Source organism: Pteropus medius, unplaced genomic scaffold, assembly GCF_902729225.1.
Source record: "Pteropus medius unplaced genomic scaffold, Ma_sr-lr_union100, whole genome shotgun sequence".
Classification (NCBI taxonomy): domain Eukaryota; kingdom Metazoa; phylum Chordata; class Mammalia; order Chiroptera; family Pteropodidae; genus Pteropus; species Pteropus medius.
The window spans coordinates 2,515,967-2,529,788 of record NW_024350319.1 but is presented as its reverse complement, the minus strand read 5'-3'; the positions used below and the strand labels follow the sequence as shown (position 1 = coordinate 2,529,788).

At 30.9% G+C, this 13,822-nt stretch overlaps 1 protein-coding gene across 1 annotated transcript in view; it reads left to right on the top strand.

Annotated features, from left to right (window-relative positions):
- The window catches only part of DNAI4 (dynein axonemal intermediate chain 4), an 82,780-nt gene that overhangs the window by 63,187 nt on the left and 5,771 nt on the right, over positions 1-13,822 (top strand). Inside the window, 6 exon segments of the mRNA XM_039838521.1 lie at positions 614-765; positions 2,466-2,623; positions 2,913-3,034; positions 7,060-7,158; positions 7,797-8,023; positions 9,721-9,877. Coding sequence (XP_039694455.1) covers positions 614-765; positions 2,466-2,623; positions 2,913-3,034; positions 7,060-7,158; positions 7,797-8,023; positions 9,721-9,877 — 915 coding nt within the window.

Sequence of the window (13,822 nt, the reverse complement as noted above, 5' to 3'; positions counted from 1 at the left end):
ATCCCAGTCCGTTAGGAAGCTGGGTTTATATAGCATAAAACAAAGAAAGAAGCAGTTTTAAACATATGGACAAATTGATATAAGATCCATCATCAGCAGGTTATCTTCTTATCCTTGTAGGGTGTAAAAACAAGAAAGAATTTGTATTAGACATGGAAACAAAGCAAAACAGCAACACTTGACAGAGTTGTAGAAAAGAATACCTTAGAGAGTTTTAGAGCTTCTTCTATTGTTTAGAAGTGATTGGATAATCCCAAAATCTGAAATAGATACTGGAAGATAGGAATATATGCTAGATAATTTAGAATTCATTATTTTTTTAAGAAGGCAAACCTGTGATGGTTATATAAATCCTGATGAAAGATTATCAAAACATGATAATTATTGTAAAAGCCCATCTTGTATTTCTTAAACTTATTGAGCTCTGAGGTTTCATCAAAGTAAAGGTTTTGTTCTCATCTTTATTGGAAGTTAGAAGAGAGAGGTAACCGAACATAGACTAATTCCTCTCACATCCCTAATGCCACACTAAATTTCAGTCATCATCATACCCTACTTTCCTGTGGTCTACAAAACCAAGTTTAAAATGTAATGTAATTATTTTTTAATTCAGTGGCCAGAACGTATTTATCAGAGTCCATATGGAGTTACTGCTGTGGATTTTTCAATTGGAGCACCTAATCTTTTAGCAGTTGGCTATTACAATGGCACCATTGCAGTTTATAATGTACAAAGCAACAGTAATGTTCCAGTTCTGGATAGTAGGTAAGAATCTGTTACAAATGGGTATAAATCCATTATATCTAATATAAACATATTATACATGCTTTTTTAGGGAGAACTGAAAATTTAATGTTATTTGGTTTTGAGGGAATGTTTATGTTGTTAGTGAGTGTGATGCTATTATTTTTCTAACATTTAATAATTCCTCATCCTGCCTCTCCAATTGGAATGCTCTGTCCTAATACCTCCTTCATCTCCTTCTCTGCCTTCCTCACTGACAAACTTCCTTTGGCTTGTCAGTTTATGCTTACTCTTTTTAAAAATTTATTTTTCCCCAGCTTTATTGAAGTATAACTGAGAAAAATGTATATATTTAGGTTGTACAATGTGATATTTAAAGGTGTAGAATGTGATGATTAAATATATGTGTACATTGTGAAATGATTACTACAATCGAATTACCTAAAACATCCATCACCTCACAGTTACCTTTTTTTGTGTGGTAAGAACACTTAAGGTCTACTCTCTCAGCAAATTTCAAGTATACAATACAGTACTATTAACTATACTCTCCATGCTATACATTAGATCTCCAGAACTTACTCATAACTGAAAGTTTATCTCCTTCATTGTTTCAATTTCACCTCCTCCAGAAAAAATTCCCATTTCTTTCTTTTATTCATCTTATACATACCTTTATCACAGCATGTTTCATGATATATATAAATTGTTTACATATATGTATATATGTACACATATATACATATGTATGTACGTGTGTGTGTGTGTGTGTGTTATTATTATTATTATTGTGTGTGTGTGTGTGTGTGTGTGTGTGTATCTTCCTGAAGAAGCTGTAAGCTTTTTGAGGGCAAGGATTAAATCTTACTTGCCTTTGTATCTTTAGTAGGTCAGGTAATATCAGATTTATTAGCAGGATTACAGTGTTTCATTAAGAATGAATGAATAAATGGATGAGTCATATTGAGAAAATAAAAAAATTAAAGGAGAAAGATATTGAATATGCTAGTTTTCTGTAATAGACTAGATAACAATGGGGCAAAAATGAGGTGGCATACTGATATTTGTGTTGGAATAAATAACTAGAACTGGATGGAAATAGGCATTAAAGCAGGGGTTATTAAACTTCGAAATTGTCTGTATAGTTTTGTAAGTGTGGGCCTTTCTGCTTATTTCCAGGAAGGTCTATAACGTTTACCAAATAATCAAAGATATTTATGATTTTAAAAAGATTCAGAACTATTGTTTTCGAGAGTTTGCATAAAAATATCAAGGAAGTCAGTACTAGGAACAGAGCAGCCCATGAATCTGTTAGGAAAATAGTAACCTCAGTGATTTTAAAATCCACTGATAAAATTCATTGAGAAGTGAATAAAAGTTAAACAACTTTTAACTAGGAAAAAGTAAATGAATAGAATAAGTGAAATAGATTTTGAAAAGAAAGGAAATATTTGCTCTTGTATTCCTATTGTGACACCTAGTGTAATTAAAGGCAGTAAAAAATTTTTTAGTAAGAAATGAGAAAAATAGCAGTGACTATTAAGTGAAAAAATGATTTTTTTGGTTTTTCAAAATATTTAAAGTCCGGTTTTGAAAAATAAAAGCATCATTCTGTAAGTAGCTTATGCTGCTATACAGAGCTACCTTTATCACTTAAACTCAAAGTTCTTTTAAAAAAATTATTATAATGATTCTATATTTAGTAACTTTCCCTGTTTCAGTGAATCACCTCAAAAACATTTGGGACCTGTATGGCAACTACAGTGGATAGAACAAGATCGAGGAACAACAGGTGACGACAAAAGAGAAATACTAGTTTCTATATCAGCAGATGGAAGAATCTCCAAATGGGTTATACGGAAAGGACTAGACTGTCATGGTAAAAAATATATACATACATACATATATATTAAATTATCTTTCTCTTGTTATGTGTTGAATTAAAAATTCCTAGTAAACCATTTGTAAGAGGTGACAAATATTGGTTTTACTAAATAAGAAAAAAACTGGCCTTAGTCATTGTTTTTCAAAGCATCTAGCTCTGGAATTTGCTAACTTTAACCTAATCACACACAAAAGATGGCAGAAATCATAATATTGTTTGCACATTATATTTATGATACTGTCTTATATGGTAAATAAGTTCCATATTTTTTCCTTAAATAAAGATTTGATGCGTTTGAGGCGAACTACTGCCAGCAGCAACAAAAAAGGAGGAGAAAAAGAAAAGAAAGGTGAAGCTTTGATATCTCGACAGGCTCCTGGAATGTGTTTTGCTTTTCATCCCAAGGTAAATTATTTCAGTCCATTTTTTGTTATTGCATATAACAGTTTCCAATACTTGAAGTGTATTAAGATATAAAGCAGGACAAAATATTAATACGTTAATTAATATTGTGCCTTGTAAGTAAAAAAATAAACATAGCTGCCAACCTAAGTTTGAATGGCACACCTAGTTTCCTATACTATATCTTTATCTGCTTTCTAGAGGAAAGGCCTGTAATTCTGAGGAACTATGTGGCAAGATCCTCTTTAAAACTTCATGTTTAACTTGAGTGCTCTTCCTTGCCCTTCTTGTGTATTCTGCTGCTCTATCATACAGATAGAAACCAAATGCACTGTATAGTCCTCTATAACTTCAGTGTAAGTAGCAACTCATTTGATTCTGGGGATCAGGAAGACCACTTAAGTTCATGCTTAGCAAGACCACAATCAAATCAAAGCACAGTTAAGGGAGTTCTACTTTTTCAAATTATTTTTATCTTGAGGTTCTTTGGAAACAGAAAATCCAGCCATTATGACACACTGTTAAGAAAATATGTCCTGTGTGTTTTTGTTATATGTAATACAGTCATCTCTTTAGTAACACCATCATCCACCTAATTATACAATCCCAAACTTAGGCTCCTACTGTGTTCTGCCCTATCATCCAGATAGTATTTAAGTCTTATCATCCTGCTCCATCCAGTCCAAGCTTACTACTGCTAAAGTAGTTCAGGCCTTTATGTTTCACTTTTACAACACTGCTGTCATATTCTAACTACCTTCGTTCTCAAATTCCTGTAATCTACTTTTCATCAACTCCAGAACAGTGTTTCTCAATTTGAACAGGGAGCAGGCTATTTTCCCACCAGGGGACATTTCACAATGTCTTGAGATATTGGCATCTAATGAGCAGAGTCTAGGGATGCTGCTAAACATCTTACAGGGAATAAGACAAGCACTGTCCTCATCCTGCTCCCAACCAAAGAATTAACTGGCCCATAATGTCAATAGTTCTGGGTTGAGAAATGCTAATCTGGTGTCTTAGAAATGTCCTTGGTGTAAGGAATTCAAGATGATTATGTAGTTTGTAAAGTTTTATTTTTTCCTCTCTAATCTGGTTACCTTTTATTTCTTTTCATTGCCCTATTGTACTGGTTACAACCTCCAGCCCGAGGATGAATAGAAGTGAAAACAGATATCCCTGTCTTGTTTCTCATATTAGGGAGAAAACTTTCAGTCTTTTACTATTAAGTATGATATAAGCTGAAAGATTTTAGCAATTAATTAGGTCGAAAAGATCCTATTATATTACTATTTATTGAAAGTTTTACCCTTCTAATATACTGTTGGATTTAATATGCCAAAATTTTGTTTAGAATTTTTACATCTTTTTTGTAAGGGGTATTGGTTTATAGTTTTCTTGTAATGTCTTTGTCTGGTTTCGGTATCAAGGTAATCCTAGCCTCACAGAATGAGTTGAAAAATATTCCCTCTTCTTGACTTTTTTGAAAGACTTTTCATATAAGTAGTAGTATTTTTCATTACATGTTTGGTAAAATTAATAAACCATCTGGGTCTGTAGCTTTCTTTTGGGAAGATATTTAATTCTTAACTAAAAATTCAAGTTTTTACTAGATATAGAGCTATTATGATATCTGTTTCTTCTTAAGTGAGGTAATTTGTGTCTTCCAAGGAATTTGTCTTCTTCATCCATTTTGTTGAATTTAGTGGCATAATAATATTCTCTTTTATCCTTTAATAGCTATAAAACACATAGTACTATCATCTAATTCCTGTTAGTAATTTGTATCTTCTCTTTTTTCTGATTAGTCTGTTTAGAAATTTATTAATTTTATTGATCTTAAGGAATCAGCTTTCGATTTCTCTGATTTTCGTTATTCTTTTTCTCTTTTCTATATCATTGATTTATACTTTGATATTTATTATTTCGTAAGTTCTACTTTGATTTTATTTGCTCTTCTTTTTCTAATTTCTTAACATGGAAGCTGAGATCATTGATTTATGACTTTTTTTCCTAATATAGGAATTTGTTCTATAACTTTTTCCATAAATACTGCAGCATCCCACAAACTGATAAATTTTAATTTTCATTCTGTTAAAAATACTTCCTAATTTCTCCTTTGATTTCTTCTTTGATTAATAGGTTATTTAGAACCATGTTATTTAGCTTCTAAATGTTTGAGGGGTTTCCAAGGATCTTTCTGTTATTGATTTCTCATTCAATCTCATCATTATCAGAGAAAAATTTTTTATAAACTGCATAATTTTGAATTTATCGAGATTTGATTTAAAGCCCAGAATGTAATCTTTACTGGGAAATGTTCTCTGTGCACTTGAGAAAAATGTGTATTCTGCTGTTGGGTGGATTGCTCTATGAACATCAATCGTGTTAAGTTAGTTGATGGTGTTGTTCAAGTTTTAGTATACCCTCGATGGTTTTCTGCATTTTTCTTCCATCAATTATTGAGAGAGATGTATTGAAGTCTCTGACCATTACTGTGGATTTGTCTATTTTTTTCCTGTAATTCTATCAGTATTTCATTTATATATCGTAAATCTTTGTTTTAGGTATATAAATGTTTAGGATTATTATTTTTTTGATTAATTGACTCATTTATCATTATGAAATAACATTATTTATAACTGATAACATTCTTTATTCTGAATTTACTTAGTCTGATAAAAATGTAGCCACTCTAGCTTTCTTTTAACTAGTGTTATCATGGTTTATCATTTTTCCATTCTTTTAGATTTAACTTATTTGTATCTTTATATTTAAAGTGTGTTTCTTATAGGCAGCACATAGTTGGATCTTGCCTTTTTATCCAATCTTACAATCTCTGCCTTTTAATTGTGATGTTTAGTTTGATTATTGATACAGTTTGGTTTGAGTCTATCATCTTACCTGACTAGTTTATTGGTGGTGGTGGGATGTGTGTGTGTGGGGTGCAGTCTAGGCCTCCTTGCCTAGAGACAAGACTCCCAAAAGATGTCTCAGCTCCAGAGCAAGAGGGTTTTGCTGAGCCCTCTTGCAACTGTGTCATAGTGCAAACCTCTGTTCATTCCTGTAATCTCAAAGAGGTTTTTCCTGAGAGAACTCCCTAATATATTCACATAAATGGAACTTAAAACCATTAGGTTAATTTTACATCTAACAGATGGCAAAATTTAAGATTTCTGATATAACCAAATGTTTAAGAGAATGTGGATTTAAGAGAACTTTTATTTACTGCTAAATATAAGTTAGTAATGCTACTCTGGGGAAAAAAATGTACTTTATTGTATAATTTGAAATTGCACATACCCCATGATTTAGTAGTTGCATTTGTAAATACGGTATACGCCAGAGCAGTGTGTCTCAAACTTTAACATACATATAAATTACTTGGAAATTTTGTTAAAATGCAGATTCTGATCCAGTAGGTCTAAAATGCTCACAGATGTTGCTGACTATGTAGCCAAGACATAAAACGTTGACTTTCAGACTTTTTAACTATGACTTTGCTGTAGGAAATATATTTAAAATCCTTATTTAGTATATACATTTAGAGTTAAAGATGTCTGAGACATCATCTAGTCAATTTCTCCTTCCCAGCAAGAATCATTTCTTCAGCATTATAGTCATAAATAGTTAAGTCACCTGTCTTTTCTTTGACTAGTTCTAATGAAAGAACACTTACTATTTCCTTGGACTGCTAGTTCCATTGCCAGGTAGCTCTAAGTGTTAGAACACTTCTTCCTTGTTTTAAGCTACTGTTTGTTCATGTAATTTCTAGACAGGTTACTAAATTCTACCCTCTATTCCAGCAAAGAAAAAAACTATGTTTTCTTTATACAGTAGTCCTTCGGTAGTTTAATTATAATAAAATCATGGTAGAAGGAAAAAGACAAAAGACAACTTTTTTAAAGATAGTATTTCTAGTTTTGGTTCTAGAATTGATTTTAAATAGATTTTGAATGGTCTAATCTTATTTAGCATATTTACTAATGTATTATAAGCCAATGCATTCTGATTTTTGTGTGTTGTAGGACACAAATATCTATTTGGCCGGCACTGAAGAAGGTCATATTCACAAATGTTCTTGTTCATATAATGAACAATACCTAGATACCTACAAAGGACATAAGGTTAGTTTAATTATAGTAGGTATGAAAAATTTATTTTGTAACATTTCTGAAACCATAGTATTGTTATACACAGTATTTTTAATATACTATAAATTTACAGCTTCAGAGTTAAAAATCCAACTCAAAATAAGTGCTTTCTTGTATAGAAACCACCGATAATGTGTGGGGCATTTTATTTGGCTTCTGAATATCCTCGATTTCTTCTTGCAAGTTATAGAAGTCACAATTTTTATTTGTTTCTAAAAGACTTTGCTTATGGTAATATGCTGATGCTAAAGTAAAATTGTCTCTGACATATACCTATTCTACATATTTTTTATGATTATTCCAGATATATTTTCATTTTTTCCATTTCTATCTTTTTCTTAATACTCCTTATATTTTTAAAGTAAATAAGTATACCATATATTAATATTTAGTGAGTATTGTATCAATTATCTTTTTATGTTTTTGTATGGCATAATTGAAAGAAGATTCAATTTATGACCTTACTCTCAGCTAAAATAATACCCACACAATAATGCATGGTGCATAAATCTTCTAGAAATCTTAGTATTTTTAGTTGGTTGATCAAGTTTTAAATATAAAATATTAAATACTATTTACTTACGAGTTTTAATTTATTATTTTAATTCTAGGGTCCAGTTTATAAAATAGCATGGAATCCATTTTGTCTCGATGTATTCTTAAGCTGTTCTGCAGATTGGGGTGTTATTATATGGCAGCAGGAGAATCTCAAGCCATTTTTGAGTTTTTATCCAACTACTCACGTTGTTTATGATGTTGCCTGGTCTCCAAAATCATCCTATATATTTGCAGCTGCGAATGAGAGCAGAGTGGAGATTTGGGACCTTCATATCAGCACGTAAGTGTTAATATTTTTCTTGGGAATATTTCTAGTAGAAGCAATTCAAACTAAATGATACCTGATAGTTTTGACATCAGTTAGAACTATAGTTACTTTAAAACAAATAATGTTTAATTTGTGAGAGTTGAGAATAAAAATATATTCTAGGATAGTATATTAATGTTAATTACTTATACAATATGTGGTTTAAAAATATTTTAAACAAAATAGATTATCTTACTCATCTCAAATGATTATAGGTTGCTATAGGATATCGTAACTACCTTGAATTCTTTTTCGTTGCCTTGTTTATAAGAAGAATGCAGAGGCAGCTGATTGTTCTTAATTGAAGATTTCTTATAATAAGATAAAGAAAAGGAACAAAATAATTATTTTTACAATATTTACCTATTCTCTTACCTTGTTTCAAAATGTATTCAAAAGGGCATGCATTTAATTAAAATTTTTGATTTAAGGTGTTACACCGAAGTTATTAGAGTGTCATCTAGACCCATCTATCTTTTTAATATGAAAGTTTATACAATGCTAGAATAAAGTTTTTGTTGATTCTACTTCTTCAGTTGGAAAATATTGTAGATCTCTATGTTAGTTATTAGCAGAAGGAGCAAGGAAATACATTTTTGTTTAAAATAAATATGTAAAATTCAACAGGTTTATTCTTAATGACAATTTTTCCCCCTAGAAGTTAATAATTTAATAACTTTAAAATTTTGTCATGGCTTGTTCTATAAAACAATTTGAATCAAAAATCAATGATTACCTCACGAAGCAATTATTTTAGAGTGTAAAGTGGCTACTTAAATGATCCTGCCTCTGATTTAAAATTTTCTGGTAAAACTGTAGTTCCCAAGACAGCATTTCTTCAGAAGAAACTTGCAAGTTGCTGCTTCTGTTTGTTTATTAAGGGCATTGATGGATTGCTTCGGATGAACAAGAGTAGAAAAAGTTCTTGTTCAAAATATTATTTTATGTTTCAGAGGTTTATTTGGATCAAAATATTCTTCTATTAAATGACATTGATTATTTAAGGAGTTATATTAGTCAGGGTCTTCAGAGAAACAAAATTAATAAAGAGAGAGAAAGTGATTTATTTTAAGAAACTGGCTCACATGACTGTGGGGCCTGGCAAGTCTCACACTAGCAAGACAGGCTGGCGAGCTTGAATTTCCGTCCCAAGTCTGTGTTGCAGTCCTGAGTCTACAGGTAGTCTGGAGGCAGAATTTTCAGGGAACTCAGTCTTTTCTCTTAAGGCCTTCAACAAATTGGTTGAATCTACTCACATTATGGAAGGTAATATGCTTTATTCAAATTCTGCTGGTTTCAATATTAATCACACCTAAAAAAAAAAAAATACCTTCACAGCAATGTGTAGACTGGTGTTTGAGCAAACAACTGAGTACCATAGCTTAGCCAAGTTAATACATACAATGAACCATCACAGGAGTTTAAATTTATGAGTTCACATCTTAGTTATAAATTGCTTTAATTTATCTAGTTGAAATTAGTTCATTAAAAATGGAAAGTTTTGATTGAATAAGGAGTATTAAGCAGTTATTTTGATTTTGGAAATACTTAGAGAAGCTTTTGTTTTTTGGAACATGAAATCACAAAAAATATTTCAGACTTTTCTTAGTTTGCATATGAAAAGAATGTATTAACAACAGCTGACTTTACAAATAAAATATTCATTGCAGTTTGGACCCTCTGATTGTGAATGTTGCTAACCCTGGAATCAAGTTCACAACTGTTCTCTTTGCCAAACAAACAGATTGCCTTCTAGTAGGAGACAATGATGGACAGGTTGCTGTGTATGAACTAAGAAATATGCCCACTGTTTCGGATTCTGGCCGGGTAAGACTCAAAAGTCAAAATTTTATGTCATTTTATGATTTTGTTCAGTTGAAATATTCGAATATTACTCAACGCAAGGAATTTACATTTCTTAAATATCTTAATTGTGGTACAATGGAAAGAACCCAAGTCCCAAGAGTTGTTACCTACTAGGTACAGTACTTACTAGGCTTGTTTTTTTTGAGCCTCACGTTCTTTATCTGTAAAATGAGAATACTAATATTGTTGAGCATAATAGTTATGTTATATGGAACAACTAAAAATTGAGCCTAGTACATGACTGGGGCTTAATAATTGTTAAATATAGCTGAGAAAGTTTACTGCAAATATTCAGACTTTTATATGATAGTAATATTTTAGATATTATCCAGTATTCCTGAAGTAAGCATTTGTTTCTGTTGTATAGCATTATCCTATTCCCTTACTCTAGTCTTCAAATGTCAAAACTTTGTTGTAAAATTTTGACCAGTAAATCAGAATTACTAGATACCCATTTTTTTAAGATAACTTTTCAATTTTTTCTTTTTTTATATTTAAATTGCTATTTTATGCGTGATCTGGTAAATATTATAATGATTATAATAACATGTTAAAAATATTCACAGATCAATAAGAAAATAAAAGACTAAGACTCTAGTATAAGAACAGGTAATGGTTCGAAACCATTCACAAAAAATGACTAGTAAATATATTTTAAAATTCAACCTCACTAATAATTCAATAAAATTGCATTACTTTAAATTAAAATGTAATAGCATTCTCATATATCAAGTTAGCAGGTTTTTTTTTTTTTTTAATGGGACTGCTTAGTACTGACAAGCATTGGAAAAGGTAGATTCTCTCCTATACTGATGATTTGAATAAAAATTGGTAAAACTTCTATGGAAGCAATTTAGCAATATGAACAAAGATTGGCCACTTCTGGGACTCTCATGTATAGAAATATTTATAAAGGCAATCAAAGAAGTTAATTATAGCATAATCTGTGATAGGATAAGAAACAAAACATGGAAGAAGAAGGAAATAACCTAAATATCCAACCAGAGGGAAATGTGGCCAGGAAGTCAAAAGTGTTGATTAGGCTTTGGTCAGTTATAGGAAGGGGAGTTCACCCCAATCATAACCATTTATTTGACTTTAAATATTAAATAAATAAATAGATAGGAAACAAACAAACAAACAAAAAATGCTGAGGACTTTGTATTTGTCATTCTCTCTACCTAATATCCACAAGGTTTGTTGCTCTTCCCACTGCAAGTTTTTGTTCAAGTGTCACTTTCTCAGTGAAGTCTTCCTTGGCCACCTTATTTACAATTGCACTTCTACTCTTCCCCAGACTTCCTATTCAATACTCTTTCATGACTTATTTTTCTTAATAACACTCATCTAAGTACACCATATTCTTTATTGATTTATTTTGTTAATCGCCTGTCTCCCACAACTGTGAACAGTGAATTTCGTCTCTTTTATTCTGGGCTGTATCCCTATGACCTAGTGCAGTGTCTGGCTTGTAGTAGTTACTCAATAAATGTTTGTTGAATAAATATGCATTAAAAACCAGAGAAAAAAATCAATGTATTAGAAACATTATTCTTAGAATAGGACCAAGGATAAATTTTAGTCTTTTTACTTATCTGTTTTCCAAATCACTACGCTAATAAAATTTTTTTTCAAAATTCATTGGTCTATTTATATAATAATTTTAGTCTGTTCTGGGGAATGCAACCCTAATGGATTAATTTTTCATGTTATAAAACATTTAATATTTTTTATTTTTTCACAAATGAGTGTACAAGATATTTTAAAAGGTACTAGTGTGTTTGTGCTCACACTGAATCTTATTTAAGATACACAATTCAACAGCCAAAAATGTTTTTAATTATATTTTTTATTCAGGTTTCTCAAAAACCATTAAAATGGATCCAAATATAGAGTTCATAGTAACCCTTTTTCTTCTGTTCATATTCCCTCAAATTCTAAAGTAGCCCCAAGGCCTAAATCCATCCCTTTAGGTCTCTGTAATTCTTTCACTTCTATCCCACAAGAGCTCTAAGAACTTGTCCACAAACTTTGAACTTGGGTCGTGAGAAGGGGGAGTTGAGTTGTTCTAAAATCTTTGTTAGGATGTGTTAGGATAGCAGTAAAAGAGAAATCTATGAGCATTAGCATGTTGGTTCTTTTCCTCACACATGTATAGAGTACTTATCTAGTACTATAATTTATCAATATAAGTTATAATATTTTGTATACAAGTCTTTTTAAATATTTCAAGCTGTTGGAAGCTTTTGTATTTAAGTATCTAGCACAGTGCTAGCACATAATAGGCATTCAGCAAATGTCGAATAGATGTCTGATTAAACAAACCTACAAACAAAAGTCATATGGTTTCTAAGAAAGGGAAAATATATGCTCAAGAAATATAATAAAGTCATAAAGACCTAAATAATAAACAAACTCCTGTAGAAGCACAGAACAGGAAAATAATTGACTTTTGAAAGGGGAATGGGAGGAAGAAAAGGGAAGAATGGGAATAAGAATGCTTTGGGGAACGCTTTCACACAGGAAATTACTTTTCAGCTGTGCTTTGAAGAGTAGGATTTTCCCTTGGAGACAAGAAAGAGGAACTGTTGTTCCAGACTTAGGGAAAGGCTTGAGCAAAGATAGAAAATTAGAAAGGTACATGGCATTTTAAAGAAATGGCGAGTAGACTTTTTTGACTGGTAAAGAAATTGCTTGAGAGAAAAGCAGCGAAAGGGCCAGTTGGATTATATGGGACCAGAAAATATATGACTGCCATGATGATGAGTTTGATCTTTATTCTATAGAAAATGGAAAGCCATTTAAGATTTACTATCCTAGAAATGACATAGGGGAAAAAAGTGAAATTAGCTCTCTTTCTCACATTTTATACAATGATAAACTCGAAATGGATTTAAGACTGTGAAAAATAAAACAAACTACTAGAAGAAAATGTAGGATAATGTCTTAATGGTCTAATGGCAGGATAGACTAAAAAAAAAAGACTCAAAACATTCCCTAATCTTTAAAATTTTATCCTATTTCTTTACCTATAAAATATGTATAATGTTGTGACCAGAATCAAAGGTATTTAGAAAGATTAAATGAGTAAATAGGTACAAAGTAGTTAGAACTGATACTAGTAAGCTCTCAATAAACCTCAGTTATTCTTTGTATGATTATTATGTCAAAATTAATACTTTCTATTCAGGATTCCATATGCCACATTAAAAAAACCCACAAATTTGAAAAAGAAATTTCCAAGATATATAAAAGACATTTAATATTTAGTATATGTAAACAACTCCTACAAAACAATAAGTACAATTCAATTTTTAAATTGGTAAATATATAAGATATTAATCACAGGCGAGGAAATGAATATCAAATAAATTTATAAAACAATATTCTCACTAGTAATGAGGAAATATGCAATTAAAATTATGCAGGATACCAGTTCACACTGATTGGATTTACAAAAATTAAAACATTAACCAATATCAAATATCAGCAAAGATAAAGAGAATTAGAAATTCTTATGCAAGGGTCATGGGAATATGAATTAGCATAGCCTCTTTGGATAGTAATTCAATAAAACTGATAATTCAAAAACTATACAAGCCAATGATACCAGACTCTCCTGCACATTTGTATCAGGAGACATACCTAAGATATCAGCGTAATGTGTTTTTCCTTCTTTCCTTCCTTCCTTCCTTCCTGCCTCCCTCCCTCCCTCCTTTACTCTCTCTCTCTCTCTCTCTCATGTTTCTTTTTATGTAGAGAAAATTAGTCTACTTTCACTTAAAATATTCACTTTCAAATATGTTACAAAATTTAAAAAATTTAGTTAATCTTAAGCTCTTGCATTTAGATTATGTATTTATTATTTTATTTATAAGTCCAACAAATTTTAATACATACTTTTAA